The sequence below is a fragment of the Gymnogyps californianus genome, chromosome 10, assembly GCF_018139145.2.
Source record: "Gymnogyps californianus isolate 813 chromosome 10, ASM1813914v2, whole genome shotgun sequence".
Taxonomy (NCBI): Eukaryota; Metazoa; Chordata; class Aves; order Accipitriformes; family Cathartidae; genus Gymnogyps; species Gymnogyps californianus.
The window spans coordinates 6663339-6689839 of record NC_059480.1 but is presented as its reverse complement, the minus strand read 5'-3'; the positions used below and the strand labels follow the sequence as shown (position 1 = coordinate 6689839).

At 37.0% G+C, this 26501-nt stretch overlaps 2 protein-coding genes across 6 annotated transcripts in view; both read left to right on the top strand.

The window, feature by feature from the left end:
- The window catches only part of NMNAT3 (nicotinamide nucleotide adenylyltransferase 3), a 33443-nt gene extending 31005 nt beyond the window's left edge, over positions 1-2438 (top strand). For 4 of the 5 annotated variants that reach the window (XM_050902346.1, XM_050902347.1, XM_050902345.1 and 1 more), the window contains one exon: positions 855-2438. In XM_050902346.1, coding sequence (XP_050758303.1) covers positions 855-1264 — 410 coding nt within the window. In that variant the 3' untranslated portion in view covers positions 1265-2438. The remainder of the gene's footprint in view (positions 1-854) is intronic. The other variant, XM_050902350.1, reaches the window with a different exon arrangement.
- Positions 2439-20412, top strand: RBP1 (retinol binding protein 1). The gene is made up of 4 exons (XM_050902351.1): positions 2439-2905; positions 3507-3685; positions 16781-16882; positions 20188-20412. Exons 1-4 carry the CDS (start codon positions 2833-2835, stop codon positions 20239-20241), a joined length of 408 nt encoding a protein of 135 aa, XP_050758308.1. The 5' UTR covers positions 2439-2832; the 3' UTR covers positions 20242-20412.
- Positions 20413-26501: the final 6089 nt, after the last annotated feature.

Here is a 26501-nt window from a genome sequence, read left to right as displayed (position 1 = left end):
ATAGTTCTGTACTGAGGCTTAGGCAGTGGACAGCAAATAAGAAATGGAGAGAAAACAAACAAAAAAATTATACTAGTGAAGTATCTTTCTTGGTCGTTATTCAGGGTACAGCAAATTTGGCTTTAGATCTCTTTGTACTAGAACAAAAATGCCATGGCCACATGACACGAAATATTATCTGTATAATATTCTGCTGGTTCAAATTTCTCTAAAAATAAAATTAAACTTAGTAGGTCAACTAACTAGCTTATTGCACCAGTAAGGGTAGTTAGATTAGATACAGTCCGTCATGTTTTAGATGATAGATGCACAAACCCAGGTGAAATTCTAGGTTGTTCTCTGGCTAACGTGACAGTATGCAAACATCGTGTCTGTGTGCCAGAGTGCAGTAGGGCAGCCACTCCCTAAGGGATGGGGAGCCATATGGCCACAGTGACAGGCAAGGGCCTTGCTAGCTGGGGTTGGTCCCGCAGTACCTGAGCAAAGCGAGCAGTGCAGGCTGGGGTGTAGTAGCCAGGTTCAACCAAGTCTAGTCTTTGTGCTAAAATAATTCTCCTCTTTATTTGCTTCTTCCCCTTTTTGGCTTGCTTGAGCGGAGGAATAATTCTCCTTTAACATTGTACAGATAATATTTGATATGCTGTGAGTGATGATGAGGTAGGTGATAAAGTAATTGTGACCAGACACACAAAATCCAAGCTGAATTTTTCTTGCAACCTTTTGAAAGAAAACTGGAGTAAAGGTAAATGATTTAAAAAGAAAAAAAAAGTGATGAGTTAAAACCAATTTTAAGCATAAACTTCCTAGAAAACCAAGCAAGTATAGAAATCTCTCATTTCCTTTTGTCTTTCCAGTTCTACCAGAATTAAAGCTGCTCTGTGGGGCTGATTTTCTACAGACATTTAAGACACCCAATCTCTGGAAGGAAGAACACATCAAAGAAATAGTGGAAAAGTTTGGTTTGGTCTGTATTAGCCGTGCTGGCTCTGATCCTGCTCAGTATATCAATGAATCAGACCTTTTAACTAAATTTCAGCACAATATCTTTCTGGTGAAAGAATGGATTCAGAATGAAATCAGTGCAACACAGATACGCTATGCATTGTGCAGAGGATTAAGTGTAAAATATCTCGTACCAGATTCTGTTATATCCTACATTGCACACCATAATATCTACACAGAAGAGAGTGAGCAGAAGAATGAAGGTGACTTGCTTCAGCCTCTTAAGTTGCATAACGCAACACTAAACCCACTAAATGACTGATGTCTGTAGTGTGTGAAGTGGACAGACCTGGTATTTTTTCATGTAACATTCTTGAGAAAGTTGTTTCTTGTTAATGAGGGGAAAGTACATAGTCCAAAATTTCTTGAATTCATGTGGTGTTTTAAGTTCATGTTTTTGTGTGTGGTAGCACTTAAGCAAATTGGGATGCTCAGCTGCATAGCTTAAAATGTGTAAAGAACAGCTTCCTTGTGAAAATAAAAGAAATCAGATCTTAACAATAAATTTTAATCTCCAGTAGTACTTAAGGGTCAAACATAGTACTTTCTTGAATTGTAATTCTGTAATCCTACAGACAGTTTTAGCATGAAGATGCCTTACTGTTCTGAAGCAGGAAAATAAAAGGAACCATAACTTTTCTTTATATATTTAAATACATATTACTGCTAAACTTTGACTTTTTAGGACCCTGAATAACTTTTTGTGTTTTGGCAGTTTGGACAAGAGATGGAAATAAATCTTTCTTTCATGCAAGCACTTAAAAGTGCATGCACCATTCATGTCATTTTTAAGCCTCTAGATTCACGAATGACAGACAGTCCGCATCCCCAGATTTAAAGTGGGTTTCTTTGCTTCTCTGATCCAGAGTCTTCTATAAGAGTAAGTAATTGCCAAAGCCCTGGAGTAGATAACATATCCAAGAGGAACTTCAGCTGTACCATTTGAAAATACACAGTGGAAAATAAATAAAAATAGCTAAGAGGCTGTCTCAGTATTTGAGCCCTAATGTTAGCCAGAAAAAATCCATTCTCTTCTATGTTGGTTGCCTGTTCTGCTGATTCAGACTCTCATTTTTGACAGAAGACACCTTCAAAAAATATAGAATCTCTATAAAGTGCTACTTCTGTGTTTCAATGTTCCTTAAATTAACTGAAAGCATGTATTCAGTAGTGATGTAGCATTTATCAATATACAGAATTAACCACTGCTTCTTAATACAAGTTTCCACCTAACCAGCGCTTTTTGAGCGTCAGTTGGCCAAACAGCTTCCACTGGTAGTTCTCTAGAATTAAGGAGCTTGTGAAACAAGTTAAAGTAATGCCAGACACAAATTGCTTTCACTGAAAGAGTCTGTATGATCATTTTCTGAAAAGAAGGCATAAAGTAGCTGGAACATGTTCAAGGAAGAAGGATTCGCCTCAAAAAACACACAGGATAAGCACTTGTATAGCTTTGGGTAATATCCTAAACTAAAGCTATTTAAAAGGTTTTTTCTGAGTGGCATGAAAAATGAAGAGTAATATGGTTAAAATGGATCTCCAGGTGATCAGTAGCCTTACAGAAGTTATATCGAAGGTGAATGTTTCATTTTGTTTAAATCAAGTTATCCTGCTGTCATTAGAAATCTCAGAGGTTCAGCCTTGTGGAAGGATTTAAAGGCAACACTTCAACAATAATCGGATTAAAAGGTCTTGCATAGCTACATGGTCTAAAAAAGAGATAAAAGAAACCAGAGTTCAGACTCACCACAAAGAAAGGCAGTGAGCTGTGTGGTGCAGAATCAACACACTGTTCTGAGACTTTGATTTTGACAATTACCTAAAGTAGGGATGCCTGCAGATTTCAATGGTTACTGGAAAATGGTCAGCAATGACAATTTTGAGGAGTATCTGAAAGCACTGGGTAAGGTTCCCTTCATGTTTCTTTAATAAATAATCAATAAATGCAACCTGTCTTAGTCTTTACATGAATCTATTTTTTCTTGTACAGTCATAAATCATTTTTCTGAGAAATATTTTTTTCAGGAATGCACTTTAGGAATTGCCTTATGCAAAATTGTTTTGTCTTAGGCAGCCTCTACTTTTTACCGTCTTGAAGCTTACATTAACAGACATTAAACTACATAGCTTGAAGAGGTAGGTGGCAGATTTCAAACTTAAAAAAGAGCAGAATTTTTATGTGTCATAAAGAGACAGTAATGTATTTAATGCAATTTTGTGTGTTTGCATTTGATGTAAAGTGCTAATATTTCTATAGGAATATTGAAGTCCTTATTAACTGTCAAATACAAATGGTATTTTTTAGGATTCCACATAATCAGAAAATGAAAACATTAAGTTATTTAAGTTAAAAGAATTAGGTTATGGACTTTTTCCTGATGAGAAAGCTGGCCTGAAAGATCTGGACATTTATTTATCTTTGTTCATTTTAGTTCTCCCAAGAGCTACAAGCTTCTTTTTGTGGTAGACTTTTTTGGATTAAAATAATTCTTTTTCTTTTTCAGATGTAAATGTTGCTATAAGAAAAATAGCAAACTTGCTAAAACCTGACAAAGAAATCCTTCAGAAGGGGGATCATATGATCATTAAAACGCTAAGCACTTTTAGAAACTACATCATGGAATTTGATGTAGGAAAGGAGTTTGAGGAGGATTTAGCTGGGGTGGATGATCGCAAATGCATGGTAAGAATTAGAACCGTAACAATGGACAAAAAAAAAAGAATACTAATAATCTGAGGCCTTTCACAGCCCACATCTGTTAACCATTTTGTGTGGCTATTCTTAAAATTATTTCTGTACTTCTGTCCTGGTTTCGGCTGGGATAGAGTTAATTTTCTTCTTAGTAGCTGGTAGAGTGCTGTGTTTTGGATTTAGTGTGAGAATAATGTTGATAACACTCTGATGTTTTAGTTGTTGCTAAGTAGTGCTTATCTTAAGCCGAGGACTTTTCAGTTTCCCATGCTCTGCCAGCAAGCAGGTGTGCAAGGAGCTGGGAGGGAGCAGAGCCGGGGCAGCTGACCTGACCTAGCCAAAAGGGTATTCCATACCATGGAATGTCATGCCCAGTATATAAACGGGGGGGAGTTGGCTGGGAGGGGCAGATCGCTGCTTGGGCATCGGTCAGCGGGTGGTGAGCAATTGCATTGTGCATCACTGGGGTTTTTTTCTTTTTTCTTTTCTTTTATTTTCCTCCTTTTTTTCCCTCCTTTTTTTTCTTTTTTCCTTTTTTCTTCTTTTTTTTTCCCTTTTTTCTTCTTTTTTTTTCTTTTTTTTTGTTATATACCTTTTCATTATTATTATTATTATATCATTATTATTATCGTTAGTATTGCATTTTATTTTAGTTATTAAATCGTTCTTATCTCAAGCCATGAGTTTTACCTTTTTTCCTGATTCTCTTCCCCATCCTACTGGGAGCAGGGTCAGGAGTGAGGGAGCAGCTGCATGGTGCTTAGCTGCTGACTGGGGTTAAACCGTGACAACTTCTCAGTTTGCCAAGATGTGCACATAGTTTTTAGCATCCCTTTACATTCAATGAGTGCTAATTTTAATCAGGAACACAAAACAATTTTATCAATGAATGAATAGTAACTTCAGTGAAACGTTACTCAATTATACTGGGATATTTGTTAGTCAAAAAGACATTTAGGTTCAGACTTTCAGAATCTCTTCACTGAGTAATGTTTTACAGTGAAGGAAATCCACTGATTGCAGGGTCAGGCACTATTCCCCTGTGTAAGAATGGCCAAGTGCTTAGAAATTGCAGCTTTTCTTTCTTGTTCTTATTCCTATGCTCCTTCCTTCCTGGGTGTATTTATTAGAGCAGACACGTTAATTAGCCTACTGGAACAAATCTTATTGCAATCAATAAGCAAACACTGAGGACTCTGCCTTATGAGCTCTTTTTGCTTCCCAGAGAGACAGTATTTTCTAACATATGACTGATAAATACCAATTAACAGGGGAAAAACTTGAAAATACCAAGTTCTTTTCTGTTGGTTTGAAAGCATGACACCTGCAATATCCTACCGTGAAGAAGCTGATAAGCAAAAGAAAATTATCTCAGGAGGGACTATAGAGGAGAAATCACATAAAAGAGAATGAATAAGTTTCCATTCTTAGAAAGATAGTGCCATTTAAAACCGATACTATTCTCTAATGCTAGGATATGCAAATTTGCTTTTGCTCTGGTGATGGCAGGAAAGATGGTGAAAATCAGAAAAAAAGAATGGCTAGCTAGCAAGTGCATCAACTAATCCTTCTGTACGCCTTGTTACAGAGGGTAGAAGCATGATAGAGTTTAGAATCAAAATTCACAGAAGGCAGAAGCAATGTGTATTTGTGTATAGGAAAGTGCCCCAATGTCATAATGCATTTTTGACTGCTGGAAGGCTCTTCGTCAGGATAATGAGGTCCAGATCCACTGAATACTTAGGAGCCCAAAGAAAGACTTAGACTTAGCTGGCTAAATTACTGTCAAAGATAGCAATGTTCAAAACATCTACTCGAGTGCTAAAAATGGCTGAAGTCCTCAATGTTTGAGTCAGTGAAGTACTGGTTTGCGTGTGTACAGAACTGTCTCCATCTAAGCATTATCTGTACTTAAATACCATTAAACTCCATCTAAAGGAGGACTAAAACATCCTCTACATGGCAGAAAGAAGTAATTGTGCTCTGAGGCTGTCTAGCATGTACCTGCAATGGGTTCTTACAAAATGTGTCAGACAACCACTGTGCTGAAAAATCAGATTCAGAAGACATGGAAATGTGGCCCTTGCCTAGTCCTGCTTTTGAAATGCTGAGTAGATTTAACACACAACTCTTAATTTCCTGACAAATACCCTAAATATTTCATTATTTGTAACAGGCCAAAATTCTCTACCCTGTTTTGCCAAATTGAGTGATGGGGAAGAATTCAAAATGTTGAACCAGAAAGAAGAAATCAGAGAAAGATTATTCTAGTCATTACAACAGCTGTTTGATTTGGAGTGGAACCTAGTTCACCATACTTCCAAGGGTTGCTTAAATATTTTATCTATTGGCTGTTTAGTGCAAAATGCTTACTCAAGCCTCGAAGCAGAAGGTACCAGCATCTCCTTGCCTTTTCCAAAAAAACCCAAGGGGTAGTCACTAGCCCTGACTGTTTGTTTTGTTAAGAATGACTTGGGCACGTAACTCCACAAAACCTTTCAGAAATCCTCCATGTCCCTTTATGGCCTCCAACAACAGATACCAACTGCAGCTGTACAGTTAAGGTCACTGATCACTGGTTTTCTATTTGCCTTGTAGCAATGTATCATACTTTATAGTTCCATTTTCTTATTAAAGATTTCTTTTCTACATGAGACCTCAGTTTTCTCAAAGGCAAAACAGTACAAGAGCTGTCTTTCGGAAGCCACTTCAGCCCAAATCTGATAACCATAATGTCAGGCAAAACTTGCAGTTGTTAAGCAACAAAGTAACTCCAACAGTCCAGAAAGTCCCCTGAGAGAAGGGTCATGGAGGTGATACAAGAGATACTGGACCACTCCCTGAGTGGTGTTATGAAGAGAACCACCATAAAAGCAAAGGTTGAATATCATTCTTGGTGTTTCCTTTTCTCATCTATAGCTTGCGAAACTGCATGTCATAAATGGCTTAATCATTAATAGTCAACCTGTGTAATGGGAGAGATTATGAATCAATTATTGTTATTTATATTGTGGACTGAGCAGACCACTGTGCAAGTTTTATCCAAATAGCTCAATGTATGAGAAGTACAAAGTAACATGGATAAGACAAATTACACATTAAACATTAATCTGTATAGCAGAGCAATCATCAGGAGACAGGAAAAATAACCTTAGAAGTAATTCATCCAATAGGTATAGATCATTTTTTCTTTTAATGAAGAATATATCATCTAACTAGACTTAACCTATCAGCAAAAATAATATTAGCATGGTGAACAGGTTAGATCTTGTGTATAATTCACTGAAATTGTGTTCACCTTTCAGTTGTAAAACATGTCTTTGAGTCAGTCGGGGTAGAGTGTAACTACAGTAATTCCAAATCAATACTGTCTGTGATGAGTAGAGGTTAAAAAGTTTTGCTGATACTTATTTTAGAAGTAAGCTGAAGATTCGACAGTAGGAATTGATACTCCTGTGATAGTATAGGGCCCCTCCTTTATTTCAGTTAGGATTTTTTCATTTTTGTAGTTGGTCACTCCTGGAAGCCTGTCTGAACTTTCTGGAACAGTGAGTTAATTGAGCTGGATAAACCTTAGCAGTTTCAGTTTGCCCTTTTTTTGACCTTTAACTGTCGCTTTCTTGTATGCAACATGTTTTTAGGTGATTCTGTTTTCTTAAGGGATATAGGTAACAGCAGTTGGTGACATCAGTTCCTGTAAGATTTTGTTTCTGTTGGGAAGTGAAAATTTGCTACTTTGGAATCTGAAGAAACTCAAAAGCCCTGCTGGTTTAGTTAAAGATGCAATTTCTCTGTTCTGTAAAACCAAAAATCAGGATAGTTGACCACACAGATGTGTAGACACAGGAGAGATCACTAATGGCAGTGCAGGGTACTTCCAAGAAGACAGCTGATACTCAATGTGTTCTAAGTGTTACTGAAACTTTGTATGGAGCAAGATGTAGCTCAGCCTGGTCTCTTAAGAAACGCAGACAAGACAAGACATCTGCATTCACTTAACTCCATAATGCTATCATGCTTCTCCTGGAGCTTTTCCCCAGAGATTTTATCTCCTAGATAAAAGTTAAATAAGAGTTTCTCTGTTTGTTTGGCAATTCCGTGAAAGATGTGTTTCTGCGAGTTTAATCATCCTTAATATTTAGGGTTGTTAAAAACTTGGCAGTTTGAGCTACAAAGGTAAAATGAAAGTTGACGTATTCAGGAGCATCTTTTATTTTTTGCAAATGTTACAAGGTGCATATTAGATGGTGTAGAAAGAAGTTTAGAACATTAATATTGTATTACATTATTTCTCATATGATGCGAAGTTTGAATCAGACCATGTGATAAAGTTTCTACTACTTTGACAAGTTTGTTCGTTGTTTTAATGGGTAACATATATCAGATGCATAGTGTACAAAGACAGAAATTTAAAGTCAAATGGATAACTGTGGCTTTGGTATTTCCTAAACTGAGTATTTGATCCTGCTGTCTTCATTCTCAGTGAAGCTCCAGTCTCATCATGAAATTTCCCCAATTTTAAAAATAAATTCTGTAATTTCTAGTTGTGATTAATTTAGTGAGCGTCTCAGGTATTGCACTAAGTATAAAACTTTGTTTCATGCACGTAAACTTTACTGTGGAAAAAATTTACTGTGCACAGAAGAGGCAAGACCTTATTGAAACAACAATTCATTGAAAACCATCTCCAAAAGTATGTCTCATTCATCACCAGATAATTTTGCCTCCCTTTGTCACCATCAGTAATAAACGGTGAAGCTGAGGAAACATCTGCGATGTGAAATATGTACCAGTAAACATAAGAACAGGGCAGGATCTGACACTAAGCAGAAAAGTTAGCCTTATGTGCCTTCATAGTGTATTTGCTTAGTACATCAGTCAAAAGTTTATAAAAAAGTTAACTGAAAAAACGTAAAGGCTGAAACAAAGGCTGAAGTTTCATGTTCCAAGTCTTTGCATCCAATGAATCAAAGCAGATTGAGAATGGGATAGCTCAGATGCAAAAATTACTTCCCTAAAATTTTTACTTTTCTAATAATTTTACTGCTAAAGTCAGAGAAAGTTTTTGCATTATAATTTTTCTCAGCTGTTCAAGTATTTGAATGAGCCTGAATTGCTTTAGCTCACACTATCCAGAATAAATCTATCTTTTGACAGAGACTAAGGGCAAGTGATCTGTTTAAAAAATCAGGGAAGATTCTGTTCTAAATATAGAACAGTGGAATTTCTTGGATAACTGAAAGCAGCATTAGTTGCATTAGAATTGAATATTTGGCTAAGCGAGTGAAGGATGCTTCAGTAATTCAGAGCCTTGTGCTCTTTGGCATAGTAATTTTCTTCTTACGTTGAAGCGGGAAAGGAAATGACAATGACTGGGGACTGGTAAATGGAGAAAACAGCAAGAATTTGAAACTGAAGGTGGGAATTTTTACATATTAACCATTTAGTTAACTAAACCAGAATACAGGCAGAATATAACTATGGATAAGTTATCAAATGGGTGTTTAGGGTTCCATTGTTGGAACGAATATAACTTTTAGTCATTGTTAAGACTTGCTGGGGTGGGGTAGGGTGAGGGGGATTTGGGAGTTGCAGAATTCACTCATCAGATCTATCATGCATCTTACCATATGAAGTATCTTCCTGAAAATATATAGTCATTTAACGTTTAAGACAGCCACATAAGGATTGTTCATAGGCACCTGACCAATCCTTCTGTCACACAAACCAGTGCTAGTTACATGTGCCGTATCCTAGTGAAAGGAGGTAAGTTGTTTGAAACTGATCATGGCTCTGTTTTAAATAACAAACATGCCTAGTGTGAAACTGATTCCTCTCTAGTTTGTGTCCAGGAAAAATGCTATGAAGTTTAGTTGTTCTGAACATAATTCGATTTGTACTGCTGCAAGGTCAGAATAAAGCCCTGTTATAAAATCACATGGCTCATGAAGCTTATTTAACTATTTAGGCAGGGTTCCTCTGTTCCACAAATGGAATTCACAGCTGTTAATCTAGTTAGAGTAGGCATTGGAATGAAGATTTTGCTGCCAGAAAAACAACCACCAACAAACAACATTCCAATACTTGGAATTTCAGTAGGGATCCCCCACAGGGTGAGAAGACTCAAGATAAATTGTGCCTGTCTAGTAAGATGCAAGATCAGCAATATGTCTTTACTTGATCCCTCTGATTCAACTATTTTGTTTCTTCACCTCTTCAAATGCTGTCCTTTTCTCTTTGGCTTGTAAGTATTTTCTCATATACTTTGTTGGAACAAGCATTGTTCTAGAATGACTGTTGCTGGGTGGTGTTTTTATGTCATTGCCCGTGTGTATATACTAGTCTTTTCTCAAATCTAGTCCCCTCCCTCTCTGCAGTACTGTAAATTCCCCAGCTCCTCATTGGAATAACTTCTGACTTTTGGGGGGGTTTAATTTAAAGGAGGTAATCTTCATGTAGTTTTCTGTTGATACTTCTGACCTTTTACAAACTGCTGTCCACAAGTGAGGAAGAACAGTCCTCCAGTCAACCCTGCTGCGGCTCCAGAGAACAGAGGTCCACTCTTGGATCTGTCTCAGGTTCTCTAAAACTCTGGTTCATTCAGTCTCTGTGCCTCAGTAAAGAGGAGCTGTTTCCTTTTTTCTGCGTTGTTTCACACTGCGTGCTCTTTTGGCATTACTGCTTATTACTTGTAAGTGATATGCTCAGCACATTTGTGTGGTGATATCAAATGAGATCTCTAGAATCTTTTGCCATATAATTTAAGATGTCATTAACTTCAAATTTTGCAGTGCTGGATTCATGTCTAAAACCTGAGACTGATCAGAAGCTTTGAGCTAGTTATTCACAAAACTACTGCTAACATACTGAAGCTTTGTAGGGGAGGCGGTTTTGGATGGCTTAGCATTTCAGCTTTTTGTGAATCCTAAAAAGCTCCGAGAGTTATGAATACAGAAAGTGCAATCAGAAAGAATCAGCTGAAAACCTGAGAACCAGACTTACCAAATCCAATTTTGAATGACGAACCATTAGTGTTACGTACAATTGCATCTTGCTAAAATTACACAGAGGATAAATCAATTATACACATTAATTGAAACGGTAAGTGTCTTAGAATTGATTCTGATCCTTGCACAAAGTGAATTGGATGTGCTGTTTTGTACTTTTTTTCCTGGCATAGGATATACACAAGTCTTCCTATTTTTGTATTATTTGTATACAATTTTATTTCAGTAAGAAAAAAAAATGCACCATTCCTAAGAAATAAAACATTATGCACTGTCCAAGATACTGATTCTACTCCTCCTCCCATATATTGTCACCTGCATAGCCTGGAGCTTTGGCACATTTACTTTCCTACTCCCTGAAACATGTCTCTAGTCATTGCTTTCCTTCATTGCTCTTATGAGAAAGGATTCAAAATAAGGAATTTGAACATTTAAGATCTGATCCTATCTGACAGCAGCTTACCCTTTGATCTAAAATTTGTCAAGCCAATCCTAAGCCCCTTTGCTAGCAATGGAGATGCTGACAATCATAGAAGCAAAATACTGCTTCTAGAAGTGTCTCATCTTTTGACTACAGTGAACTTCAGTAAGCTTATCAGTCAGGTACAGAATGCCCACATTATAACCAGCTTGCCTTTCAATAACAATCATCTGAGCAAGTTTGTAATGTCATGAACACATTTCAGAGTCCTGTAGTTATAGATACCTCTTACGAGACATCACATTTGCCAGCCCCACAAGCAGGTGAGAAATGAGTTGTCTTGTACTACCAACCATTTGCTAGGAGTTAACTTTGGGAGTTCTGTTGCTGCATGGCTAAAAAACAGGAATGATGAAATGGGAGATTGGATTTATAAGTGCTTCTACAGGGCTGAACTGAAGTTAGTAAAGGAAGGAAGGGTTAGTATAGACTTTATCATTTGACCTAGCTACAGGATGGCTACATATGTATAACCTTTGTCCAGCAACAGTATCTTGAGATAAAGTCCAGGAATCCTACCACTAATTTTTCTTTTGGGTTTGTTGTTGTTTTCTCAGTAGTTTGTCTGTCACCAGCGTGCCAAATGCACATTTGATGAGATAAAAGGAGTTACAGGATGGAAAGATGACAAACCCTGGACATGATTGTAGCCCTCCTGTTAGCGGTGTGCAGCATGCCTCCTACACAGAAGGTCATAGGTAGTGACTACAACATTACAGAATGCCCCTTCACAGTTACATTAGATTTTGTCTGTGATACCAACATTAGTTTATTCCATCAGTACTTCATTTGACAAAAATTTCCCTTGCAGACTGCTTACCAGAGGTTTTTATATCACTTTGATACTTAGTACAGATGAAAATGCTTTATCTTGAGAAGCTATTAAATATCTTGTTGCATATATTGCCATGTTTGACCAAAAATTCTAGGATATTTTCTTTGGTGTTATTTGTAAACACAATACAGGACACAGTTCAAACTGGATTTTCCTGTGTCGTCTGACCTAAACAATTACTTTCCGCTGTTTAATCCTTCTTAAATCATAATTACAGTTGTAAAATGACTGGTCATTCTCATAAGCAGAGAATTACTGGATTGAGATGGAGCATGGAGTATGTTGTGCAGTTTTAGAGCATTGCAGTCATTTGCTGCACCATAATATAGAGACAACAGTCTGAAGGGAAGTAGAAGAAAAATAAACTGGTACTGCTGTGTTTCTCCTACAGGTGGGAAATCAGTAACATATTTTTGATGAAAGGTGGTAGCTGCAATTAATATTTGTAAATGCAATGTGTCGAAAATCTATGTAGCGTTAACAAAAAATGTTCATGGACTACTTTAAAAAAAAAGGTTTTTCTTTCATTCACCTGTAAAATACATTATGTATCTTCAACTGCAGAGCACTTGACACAAGCAAGCACACTAGGAATAGTCAACATGGGAATGAGAAAGATTGTGCAGAGCTGGCATCAAATGGTTTTGCACTTAGACGTCACTGGGAAATGCAAAGTTTTCAGATAAGATAGTTTGATGACTATTTCAGTAAATTACAAAAGTCAGTATCTCTGGCTTGTGGGTCAATATGACTTGCCACTAGAAGCTGGAAGTAATAGCTATTGTAATTCTGCAAGACTTCTCTACTGTTACTGCTACTAGAGAAAATGCAAATACGTAGTTAATAGATTTGTTTTGCTTTTACTAAATATTTCATTTAATAAATCTACCTTGTCTCATAACCAAAAACAGTAATGAGAATACTTTATCATTTCTTCTAGCTTTAATTTTCAGGAAGATGGTGTTGCTATGCACATGTATTTAAATCTTCATAACACAAAGAGATTAAATCACTAACAAAAGTATGTGAATGGCCAAGTAATAAAAGGAAAATACCTAAGTACACAAAAAAAGTGTAAGACTACAGAAATCATATCATAAAACTAAAGAAAATTTGAGCATTTTTTGTGTTCTCAAGCTTCAAAGGCTGCTTCACCTCCCAGAGGAGCTCCATTCTCTTATTACACCTCAAGAACAAAGATTATATAATCTGAAAGATGTGCAATATTGGTGGTTAGAATTTTTGAGAGAAGTTAAATTGAGGCAAGACTCACTCTTATTTATCTCACTCCATTAACTTTTCTTGTGCTCCTTCTGTATTTTTAATCACACTATTGACTAATCGCATTAATCACTATTTTCTATTGAAGTTTCCTACAGAATTATATGCATTTGACCTAAGAAGTATTCATCTTAGGTTTAAGTATGATCAGGTAGTAAGTAAGAAAAACTTAAGGTTGCTTGTGACAATCTAGATTATGTACTACCTAGTTGAAAGGAATAAATGAAGTCTTCCATTTATCCTACTGGTAGTACAAGATGCTCAGACAGGCAGGAGCTTTCAGTTTTAGAGAAATACCACATTTTCATCTAGCTGGTTCTGTTACCATCAGGAAATTGCAGCTTTCCAGTGTCCTCTAAGTTTGTCTACTCCTCCTCCTCTTGCTTGTGGAGGAAGATGAAGAATAGGAACTGTCTGCCCAGGGATGTGGTGCTCACCAAACCCTGGCAAAGATTTTCAGTCATTCCAGATAGGAGGCAGCAGCTCAGTCTCTGTAATCAGGCAAACCTTAGGTAATGCTATTATCAAAATGGTGGCAAACAAGGTTAATTATAAAAGCCTACTTTTCTAAGAAAAGTCGCTTTACGTAAAAGGTAAAGCATTTCTTTATCTTGATGGTAAGTGTGTGCCAGGAGAGGAAAACAGCAGCAACTAAAGGTTCATACAGAACTGCCTTACTAGTCTATTCAAGTGCTTGACTCCTAATTATACAATGGCAATATCCTGATCCAATCTTTAAAAATAAATCTTTGCTCTTGTATACAACAAAAGAGATTATATTTACCAACATTTTCCCTACAGTGGTATTTTTAGAATATTATTATTATTATGTTCTGACTCAAATATTCGGAAATGTTTGAAGGCAAGCATTGCTGTATCTTAGCTGTTGGTAAAGGGTGGACTATTAGCAGCAGCCAGTGCATACATAACAGCCCTAGCAACTCCAACCTCAACTAATACTCAATGTGTGTCTCAGAGATATTTGGAATGGAAGAACTTATTTCAATCTGAGTTAAAAGAGAAGTTTCTATCTATCTTCTGTATTAGTTGTGTCTTTTATTATATGAGACATTACAATTTGACCTAAAGAAAGAAAAGATAAAAATGCTACTGATTAATCTTACTGTCATAAAGTGGTTGTTCCTGCTAACAAAGAAGAGGACATTATGTTCTCCTGCAATATATTCTGTCCTTTATAACCTTCATAGCAAATACAAAAATCAGAAAGTGTATGGTTTACTCATATCCCTTCAGTATTTGTATTTCTCAAAGGGAAGGCAGAGGATGATAACCAAGAATATTGGCTGATAAAACAGCTTGGTTAACGGTCTGTGGTATTATATACTCTTTGTGGTTATCACCAAATTGCCAAAAGCACTATCTCATCTTGACTGGACAAAAAGAAAGCCAGAGAAAAAAGTGTGTCGTTTTCTGAGATGAAACAATTTCAATCACCCTTGGAAGCTGAAAAGTTAACATTTCCTTGTGCTGCAACAAACATTTCTCAATTGCCCCCAAGTATACTAAGCTAGTGAGTATTATCAAGACTAATAACTTCCACAACTGACTTTGAATATTAGTAGTACTAATGAAGTTGGATCTTACTTTATCATAGTATATTGCCTTTGAATTCACATGTAAACCCACAAAATTTAACTATTAAGCTAGTCTAATGATTAAACTATGCTGAGCTAATACTCAATGGATAAAAATAAGTGCATTTACTAAGCAAAGTTGCATATACAAACACTTCGTTCCACAGTATCCCTCACATCCACAAGTCATCGGTAGAAATAATGTTCATTTTCTGATATATTCATTTTTTAGAATCACCAGAAATTCTTAGAGATGTTAACTTATAAATTAAACATTTTTCACTTCGGCTAGTATTATTTTTTATCTTCTATCTCCAACTGGACGTCTGCAGTTTCAAAACAGATATGGAAGAGGATTTAAACTATGATGACCACATTAACAACAGCTTTACCCAAATGTATTGTTCCATCCTGCATTAGCATTTTATACATTAAAAGGATATGGCTTTTTTAAAATGTGATCTGCTACTTGGTTTAAATACGTGATTTTACAAGAGTGAACAGAAGAATTTGTGAATGCATTTTCCAAATCAGAGAGATTTTCAGCAAGGATACATGAGTTTGTCTTTCAGAGAGCCCATATGGTGCAGACTATATGGGATCAATAACAATGCTTTGCCTATGATTATGCTGACACTCTTTCTAGTGATTCATTTTCCATGCTTGTTTAGTCTAAAGCTTCCCGGGGGTGGAGACTGCTAGCTGTACATTTAAAGATAGCTATCATGGTTATCATTTAAGAATTAATTGTTTGTGACATACACAAATAAATAGGGCTGCATAGTTCTTGAATGTTGAACTGGTTTTAGTTCCCAAAATGACAAATGTAGGCTGACTTCTTTTCTTAGAAACTACACAGGATGGATGCAGTAAGTTTTCCTTTAATGATAGATGAGAATTCATCTTCCCTCCATATTTGACTACTCATACAGGCAGTGGCTGAAGACTTTTACAAGGTAGACAGTAATTCTGTATGTAGTCCTCAGATTCACTTCGAACAAGCTAGTTTAAAAGCCATGTGCTAATATTGATGTTAAACTATCCTCGTGGAGCACAAATTGTCACTGCTCTTCCCCTTCCCTCTTTAAATATTTTACAGAGTATTGCTTCTCTTTACCTTAGGGAGACATGAAAGGCAAATTGTCAGTAAAGACTAACCAGAGTAACAAGCTGTAGGATGCACCCTCATACATTTAAGTAGTTTTATGAATCAAGTTCTACTGAACTACTCAGGACAGCACCAATATTCACAAAAGTGTTATGTTGAATCCTGCAACACCTTACTCTCACTCTTACTCTGCCAGTCCTGGCTCAAGTAGTTCTCCAGCTACAGTTACACAAAGCAAGATGCTGGCAGTTACCAATTTGCTGATACTTCCAAACCACTCTGCTCAATGACGGAAGGCAGATTAAGACATGGGGAAAAAACAGCTCAGCATTTAAAAGCCTTGTTCATCCATAGCTGCCAGTAGGTGGGTACTTTTTTGAGGTAGAGCAGCTGGAGAATCCTTATGGTGGAAAACACAAACTGAATCTCAAGTTTTCAGCTCCTTTTGCAAATACAGTGTTAGGCTGCACATCCCTTCTGCTGCTGTATTTGTTAGCAGGGAGAGAGGAGTGCACTCTTACACAATGACTTTTATGATATTTTTCTTGCATTTAAACAGCTTTATCTCATCCTTCCAGGTTTTGACAGGCAGTTGGGCAGCAACTTTCTATTTAAGCTCATTTCTTTTGTAATTATCCTAAGTGTTACAACACTCTACAATTATTCTTCTTATGAGATACATTAATCATTTATTATATTAGAGAGGAGTTTTGCTTTAAGGAAACTAATCATAATATCAGAGAATACTACAGTAACGCTGAACATGTCTATTTTGTTAGACTACAGTATCTTGGGATGGAGATAAGCTTCTTTGTGTACAGAATGGAGAAAAAGAAGGTCGTGGTTGGACCCAGTGGATTGAAGGAGATGAAATGCACCTGGTAAGATCATGTAACAGGTTTTAAATGCCACTCTATTAAAATGGTTAGATGTAATGCAGCAGGCTGTGTGCTATGTTATCGTGGCTTGCTTTGACATAATTATGTATTGGGGCGGCATTTGACTTGTTTCTAAAACAACAATTTCATTTGGAGCCATTATGCTTTTATGTCCCTTACAAAGACTGCCTGATTTCAAAGCAGTACTCTTTCTGTGTTAACTGTCTGTCCAGAGATACCAGTTTGAAATGTTTACACTGAGGAAGACATTTAACGGAATGTCCTTCATACAGTCTGTGAAATACACAGTATGGGAGCTGGTGAAATTATGCATCCAACAATAAGCCGTAAGGGGAAAATACACCATTGTTCTTTTAAAATAATTACAGGCCAGACTGCATTATAGCCTAGAGAACTAAAACAGCAATTAAGTTTTTGAAATGTCATGTTCTTTCAGATCATCATTTTTATCTTTCTAAGTTAACAGGACCTGAAAGAAGATGCCTATTCTTTTCTCACATAGCTCTTTATAGCATCCTCACTCTCTCATCAATGTGGGTAAAAGGCAGCTTTCCTGCTGAGATAATAAAATCCAACCTCCATTTCTGTTCACTGTTCAGTACTATTAGCATTCAGCAGTCTAAATGGATGTTCTCTAAATATTCAAATCAGTACCAGAGTTATGAAATCTTTGCAAAAGTACCCCAAACCCCTTATTACTAAACACAATTTTCAGGAGGTACTGGAAGTCCCAGAAACCAGTTTGGGAAAGGAATGTATATAACAGATCTTGCCATCTGGACTACATACTTGATACAATGCAGGTAGGGAGAAAGTTAATGTGTAAGTGATCACTTTATAGCTGAGGTCATGGGCTCACTGAAAGTAGGGGGGAAACAATAAAAAGGAGACTCCAGAATTTCCTGTGTGCACATATTCCCTCTATCTATACACAAACACGCTACAGTATTTCCACACTACCTGCCAGCTTCACAGTTGGTGCCATGACACCAAGCATCAGCCCTTTCAGATTCTCTGCTGGCAAACAGGTTGCAATTAGCCATACAATGTCTGGCATAGAAGTTCAACATATACCTTGCTGCACTCAATCATACACATATGTGCACTCATATGAGGCAATAGCACTAGTTGCTCTTGGATTTGTCTGTATTGGCATCCTGGTTTCTGTCCCTTGCCAGCTCCACAGTCATTATCTCTTGCCATTTCCTGTCTCCAACACCAATTTCTTCAGCCCCGATTTCTGCTATCCTTGCTCTGATTCATGCTTTGGCCATACGACCTAGCCATGGGCATCCAGGCCAGACCACTTTCTATACTTGACCCTGTCAAGAGTTTGATTTTAGAAGTCATAAATTCAGATTCAGTTGCTCAAACATATGTGTCTAGTGCCACTTTAGGTACCCCAAGGTAACCTGACTGATCTGAGGCTGCTTTTTCAGAAGGTTGTGAAGAGTCCTGTATCATACCTGCTGGCTCATGCAGGCATCCATGCACTCATTGGCACTTGTACAATTTATCACAATCTGTCTCTCATGTAGACAACAGTCAGTACAAAATTACTTCATGCAAAGGAGGTAACCCAGTATTTTAGAGGCCAGTCCCCAATATTTCAATTATTTCATCACTTTTTATATTTCATGAACTTCAAAAGATGTCCTCTTTATTTCTCTGAATCCTTGTTAATGTAACTCTCTCCATTAAACACAGAGTAAGAGTCTCATTTAGTATCTTATTTTTGACCAGCTAAGATTACTAGGTCCTGTACTCTTGAGAGTCCTTTGATACAATGGGCAGTTACCTCTAAAAAATTGATACTTCGATAGCTTTATGATCCTGTTGAACTTTACACAATGAGCCAAGTGTTAATTTAATTCTTTCCGCAGTTCTGTAGAGAGTAGTACCACATCCTTTAGTAGTTTATCGCCTCCTATTTTCTCCATTTCATTCTATGGTCTGTACTTTGTAGTTCTTTTTCCTCCTTAGATTCTATTTTATGTGAGTGACTTATTTGACCATTCTCCATTTCCTTTTGAGTTTTATTGCCCTTTTCTATTGTATTGATTGCTTCTGCTCTGTAGGTTTTTGTCACTGTCAGCAGATCTCTTAGCCCTTATTGCACACTCCTTCTTCCGGGTTACCTATATAGAAGTGAACAAAACAGGTCCTAGCTAAAATCACTGCATCAGTCTCCTTGTTTCATCAATTCATCATGAAGCACCTTCTCTTACTAGGGACTAGCAACATATGCCAATAAGGTTATTGACTCAGTGTAAGGTTTTATAATATGTCATTTTATCAAAGTCCCCCCTCTAAGAAAATGTGCATAACTTCCCAGGAAACTCTGCCTCCTGTTTCCTCAAAATATTCTGACAGCTTTATTAAAAGTCTTATCTTGAAATAGAAAGTACATCCCTTTTGCTAGGTCATACATAACCTTTGTCTTTATGTCCCTTAAGAAGTTCCACCACTTTTTCTTCTTTCACCAAAACCAGTCAACACCTCCACACATCCCCACGCATACTGTGTGCGCTTCTAAGGTCTAACTTAAACTGTTTCAGTAATGGAAAAGATTAAACTGCATCTTCAGTGAGATTAGGTAAACCACAGTAGGCCTCACAAATCAGTGCCCAAGATGTAAACATCATTGCACCTGCTTATGCGCAGCTCACGGTGATCCAATGACTAGCAAGTAGGGATTTTTGAAAAGCTCTTATGGAACACAAAGGAACAGTAGACAGCATTGGGCATCCAGTATGGTCAAGTTCAGTCAAAACTCACTGTTGTGCTGTGATTTATAGACCTAGATCAAATCTTCTGTACACAACTACCTGTCCTTTTCTAGCGATGATCACTGTGTTGCTAGAGTGGGCTTTCACCTGATTTCTGGTTTTGTAGGTTTGAACTACTGGTCATCAACATACAGATTCAGAACTGGCTATTCAAATCCATCCCCAAATAACTTCTTTATGTGTCCAAAATAGAGAATGCTCATTTCAAAGACCTAAGCAGTTGCACACACTGCAAATAGAGAATAATGCACCAGGAACATATTTGGCCCTTTAAGATCTAAGATCCCAAAATAACTTCTCTTACTCCACCTTTCACCAGAAAACAAACCAAACCAGCTGGTTTCTTTAAGAATTAAAAATAGGCTAAAATATGTACAAGGTACCCAATCTAATTTGATAGAAAATTGTGGATTCAAATTAAGCTGGACATACACATGAATGTATAATGCATGTGTCCTATATAAAAGTTGTATTTTTTTAATTATTTTCTCTTCCTAGGAAATAAGAGTGTGTGGAGTCAAGTGTAAGCAGGTCTTTAAGAAGGTACAGTGAGCCTACTGCTGATACAGAAGTGAAGAACTGTAGAATTTACAGGCTTACCACCAAATCTCCAAATGCTAGTAATGAACATCATCAGTGACAAGAGCAAACACAGAAATGAAGATCATACTAGAACTGTATAGTTAGAATAAAATATTTTTAACAAATCTTTTTAAAGAAGTAACTGTGAATAAAACTGTTTTTAGAATGCCAATTAAAGATACTAAACACTATAAATGTATGCATACCATAATTCTTGACTACAACAAAACAGGACTGTGTGGTATAAAACAAGATACTGGAGTTTAAGACTTTGTAAGCTAATTTTTTTATTTACAATGGAAATCAGTCTTCCACAGCCTTAGCAAGGGGCCTTCAGGTAGTCTTGTTTTCAGATGTTGAATTGTAGTTGTAGGGAAGCAAATGAGAGCTGTAGTATGTGGCTTACACTTACACTGATTTCACTGAAGCCAGTGAGAATTTTACCATCAGCTCCAATGGAGCAGTACTTCACTGAAAGTATTCCACCAAAAATAAAAATCTGATTTCTCAAAATAAGTCAAGGTATGGATCAACAGTCTGAAAAAACAGTACTTACAGAAGCATGGCCAAGGGGCAATTCTTTTCTAAATGCTTTAGCCAATATCGCCCATTCATTTTTTTTTCTTCTTCTGGAGAAACTAATAGTAAGATCAGTGCTAGAAACTGTATATAATTGTACACACACCACACAAAAGATACAACTAGCATTGCTTTGTACAATATCATTTGCAGATTTTTTTACGACCCATCATAGTCCTCATGTTCTCATGCAGACTGAGTGCATAACAAAGCATTGGCCTCGCAGTTTCCAACACTGATTTAATCACTAGTTATAGTAATTTGCAAACCAAATTGTCATATTTTCAGTCTATCAACACACCGGATATACAATTAGCACCACCACTTCACATCAAGTTCAAAAAGACACAAGGATAGAGGGTGCCTGGTTGGATCAGACCTTTAGCACGTGACACAGCATTACAAGTGTCTCCTATAACAACTGTTATTAGCCATTTTCAGGGACTTTATCAGTGGGAAAGTTGCTATGGCAGAGTCTGAGGTGTTCTAAAGTGTGAACATACCTTTCCCTACTCTGCTGCAACTCCTGTGCAGAGCATTGCTTTTGCCTTCTTTGGGAACCCAGCGCAGAGACTGACAGAAATTTTAGACATGTAAATGGGAACAAATGCCACCATTCTCTACTGACCAGAGACGGTTTTAAAATATGCACTATTATTAAGCCTGTTTAGAAGAGCTAGCAGCCTGATCTAACATGAAGAAATGGAGGTTCAGAAACAGTCATTGTAAACGATAAAGTTAGTACAGCAGGGATGATAAACTTTCTGAACTATGGTATTTCAACCGTACTATATATATTGTGAGTGTAACACCAGATGTGATGTAATGGACATCTAATTCAATTTTGTAAAGTTTTGGTTTTACTTTACATCAGAAAGTACACAGAAAATATTATCCATGAAGACTTAAGCATTCCCACGTGATAAACAGGTGAAAAATACTCCCTCTCCATGTAAATTCTTGTGTTACTATTGCAAAAGCTGTGGCTCATACTACTTCGAATTACAGACATATGTAATGCAATTGTTTACTTTAAGTTCCCTTGTAATTTTTTTCTTGGCATTATGTAATACTCATGCCTAAGGAAGACTCTGGGAATTATACTTGAGCAGTCAACCAGATACATGCAGAAGCTGTTTTTCTCTCATGGAAGAGTGTGTTAGCCATCTAGCTGTGTTTCCATAGCTAAATTAATATCCCTCCTGATCAATATACAGACCAGCAGTTAATGGTGATTAAGTTTGCTTGTACTTGGAGTGGGACAGGTCAAAACTGGTTACTGTTAAATAAGATAGAAAGGTTGTGGGGGAGGGAAAAGGATCAGAAATCTGTGTATCTTCGGTTAAAAATACTGCTCTGCTTAAGTGAAATTGCAAATAGCTGTCTACTTAAAATGTTATTTATCACCTTACACAAGGTTGTGGGTATCCCAGTTGCCAAATTTCAGTGCGTCAGTCATTTGTTTTTCTTGAAAGATTATTGGACATGGAAACTTCTTTCCTTCAAGTTTCCAGATTATTGATTTCATAACCGTGCACACCCTCCAGATATCTCTCCACTCTTCAGCCCCAAGGAAAGCAAGCGAACAATGGAAAATTAGGAATGAACTCCAACTTCTCATTTATAACAGATCTTAATTTTTTCACACCACCTATATTTTCCTTCTCATGTGAAAATTGAAACTACACAATAAAGAGATGGTTCACACCATTATCCACAATTAAACTTTGCATAATTCTTTTTAGTGTTCAGCACTGACTGAGACCTTTTTTGAAATGCAGTTTTCCTTCAATAGAACTTGGCAGTTCATAACCCTTAATTCACCAGATATCTTCTAATTTTTGCCTGCAGCTCCCTGCAGTCTTGTGTAACATTCACAAACTCTTTTTGCAGAAGGTTGTAAGTGGATCAATTAACATCTAGCTAAGTAAATCCAATTGTTAAAAGCTATTATTATTGTAATCAAACAGACAGCTTTTCCCCTTTGGGTCATTTGATACAAGGGCAAATTTAGCACCGTACTAATAACTAATGGCTTATCAACCAGAAGCACTGTAACCTGCTTCTAATTATGGAGAAAAGGCAAGCTCAGGAAGTACTTCCACAGTTCACATATGTAAAATACAGAAACTTCAGAAATATTTAACTTTGAATACATTCTCTTCAAATCATCTCAATTGATTGTCATTATAATTGTAACCTCTTATCTCTACTGCAGCGACCATTTCCCTTGGAAAAGGAAATTATGTTCATTCATTGCTTCCATGATGATGCTCTCCAAATAATGCGTATAAAATTAGCCATGCTGTTTCCATAAACCTTTAACAACTTGTTATCACAAAATGAAATTTAAAACTTCCTCCATAAAATAGCTGCTTACTGAATGCATAACATTCAACAATTACTTGACAAACATCAGCCTGACTACTTTCAAAGCTACTTAGTAGCCAAGACCTTCACAGTGAATTCATATCCAGATTTGCTTACTACTCAGGAATCAAACTTCATATTAATTTTATTGATCTTCCACAGAATTTCAGCTATGTTTTGCCAATACCAACCCTGTATTTCTGCACAACTGCATTACTTCCAGATAATGGACATTTTTAATTTTGTAAGGGAAGACCAGTGCTTACAGCAGCAGTGTGAATGGAAAGGCAAAAAGGTGCATTTCACCATTTCTAAAAGTTAAATCTAGTCTTGATATTATACTCAATCCAGAAAACTCTAGGTGACAAAAGCTGAAGAGTAAATTAAGGCCAATGTCTTCCATAAGCATGACTGTTCTACTTCTTCAGTTCCCACAGTTTGGGCTTTTGTGTTCATTTTCTGGGTGGGTATGATCTTCTGAAGACGACTGAGGAACTCACTGCCACGTTTTATAGTTCTGTGACTTTTCAGTGAAGGGCACACACAGAAAGAATACCAGCTTACTGTCTTTATAGCGCATGAAGGCATGTTGTGCATATGAAGTTTCAGCTTTATGGAAGAAGTAGAGAGATAACCATGCTTCTAGCAAGCATGGTGCAACAGAGCAAAATTGAGAGCCTCAAAGTTCAGGATGGCCAAACTTACTGTGAAAACAGAAGCAGCAATGTGTAATACAGCTATGAGCAACCTTCTTAGCTTTGCTGAAGATACAGAGAATTAAACAAACATTAGGGATAAACCAAACTTAATCTACCTGAGGTATGTAACAGTAGTATAGCTATAAGCTCATCCAAAATTTCTCAGATATTCACCTGATTTTTCAAGGACAAAAATTAATTTTGGGTTGATAATGTCAACTTCAACCTTCTGCAACATTGAAATATTTTGTGCAGATCTTTTCATTATAAGCCCCCTATACTTCAGATATGTCTACTTCTGAAATGCATCCGTACGTTTGGATTTGCATCTTTCTCTTATCCTGCTACTTTATTCCTTCCCCATAAATTCAGTCTTTTCTTTGCAGATCAGAGTGACTACAGCTTAGATGTTGAAATTTGTTCCAGTCCTGGGTATTCAACCTACCATTAACTTACTGCTCCCCTAACTTCCTCCTTGTTCCTCTTCCCTCTTTCCCTTCAACTCACTCACTATCCAACAATGTTGCATAGTCTGAGTAAGAAGGTCTGGAATACAGCTAGTTTTCTACTGGCTTTCTTATAATTCCTTCCTTCCCTCCTTCCCCAACCTCAAATTTCATGATTGTTCCATACATTTCTATAACTGTTTTCTCTGGAAACTGCCTTACTGTACACAAGGCTTACTTTTCCCCAGGGAATGCTCCCAGTAATTAAATCATATCCTTTCCTGCTCTGCCCTGTCCAGCAGAGGACATTCTGCTCATTTGGACAATACGCAAATTTGGGGCTTATCCCCACCATGAATTCCCACACGACTTCCAAGAGGAGCAGAGCGTGCTACATTAGTGGCACTCTCCATAGCACGAAGTTCCAGTGCCAGAACTGGGCCAAGTACCCTAACAGCTCTACCAAAAGCCTACAACTCTAGGCTGGAGACCACTTGGACCTCAGAAAGCCCCCAGACAGGGAGCTCCACAGAGGTACTTAGAAGCACTAACCTTACTGTTTTTACAAAAGTCTTTCCTATAGAGTTGAAGCAAGGTGCATGGAGGTGTTCAAAAATAAAACCAAGCTTTTGGTATAAATTTGTGAAAAGGGACTTCCTGGCTTATGGCCAGCAAAGTAGCTATTAAGCACAAGTTTTACACATTGAGTTGTAGTTAAAGACAACATCAATGCAAAAGACCACTTATTTGATCTCAGATCCTTGGTTATACACATTTAAAATTGGCTTCTGGGCAGAACAGAGGAACACAAACCAGTCATTAAGGTTTTTTATAGCAGTTGGAAATTAAAATGAAATATCTCAAGCACTGATCTCTCAAGAATTATATGTGCTAAAGTTTCACTTTTGTGAGTGTAGTTGCAGTATTACATTACTTATTTCCACCTCTTGCTGCAAGACCTTGTTTGTTTAGCTTAAACTCCATTTTCAGTGTTCAGACCACAGAGGACAGATAAGTTGGTTGACAGTTTTCTACTATCCAATTCTTAGGATGGCTCCACTGATACAAATAGTAGGAGTCCTTAAGCTGCATGCCTCTTAGCAAGTATTCACAGTATACTGTGAATTCACAGAGGCACAGACATACACCCAGGATAGTTTTCATCAAAGCAGAGACCAACTTTGGAAAAAAAAGCCTGGTGGTACCATCATAAATGTACTGAATTTGTGGCTTAGTTTAATCTGCTATTCATTAGAAACTTTCTTAAAGCATGAGGCATAGGAAACAGCTAGTTTCCACTCTGACCATCACACTTCATGTGAAATATATTAAGCACTAAGCCTAATTACTGATGTACTATTTATTAATTACTATTTTACAGTTCTCCAAGTTACTTAAAGTTACAGTTCTAAGATCCCAGCCGATTTAGAAGTTAACATGTTACTGCTCTAGAATACTGGTGGAAAAGTGCAGTCCATCACTGTGCATATGTTACCATCTCTGTGCAAATCAGGTATAAAATGTAAGTAAGATTAGAGGAACTGCCTAACCTTGCAGTCAACAATCTTAATGCAAGGCAACACACTGTCCTCTGTTCTAGTACTGAAGGTAGCAGATGGTAGCCAACAACATCCAACAAGGTATTTAAAGCCTAATGAGGACAAGTCCAAAGAGAATACTTGTTGAGAAACCAACAGAAACAACTGGAATATACTGGAGGACCTAGGAAATGAACTCAGTTTACGAAAATCTTTGTTAGCATTGCAGGGAGGACAAAATAATGCTGAGATGAGTCTCTTGACATCCACTTCACGTTTTCAGATTACACATCTGTCACCCCTACTTCACAGATGTAAGTGAAAGATATTAACATATTGTGAAGACAATTCTTACTTTTTTAGAGGTAAGAAAACTAAGACCCTTTTTATAGCATGAAAGTTAGGAAATACCAAATTTCCTACTTGCCAGAATTATACAAACATTTATTTTAAACTTCATTGTGCTAAACCAAGGTTCCAATCACTTTAGTAAGTTCTAAACATACTTTATTAGTAGTACCAAACATTCTTACAGGTTTAAGTAGTAAAATCTCCACTGTCTCACAGTGGACAGCAGATTAGGCAGGTGAATAGCAGTT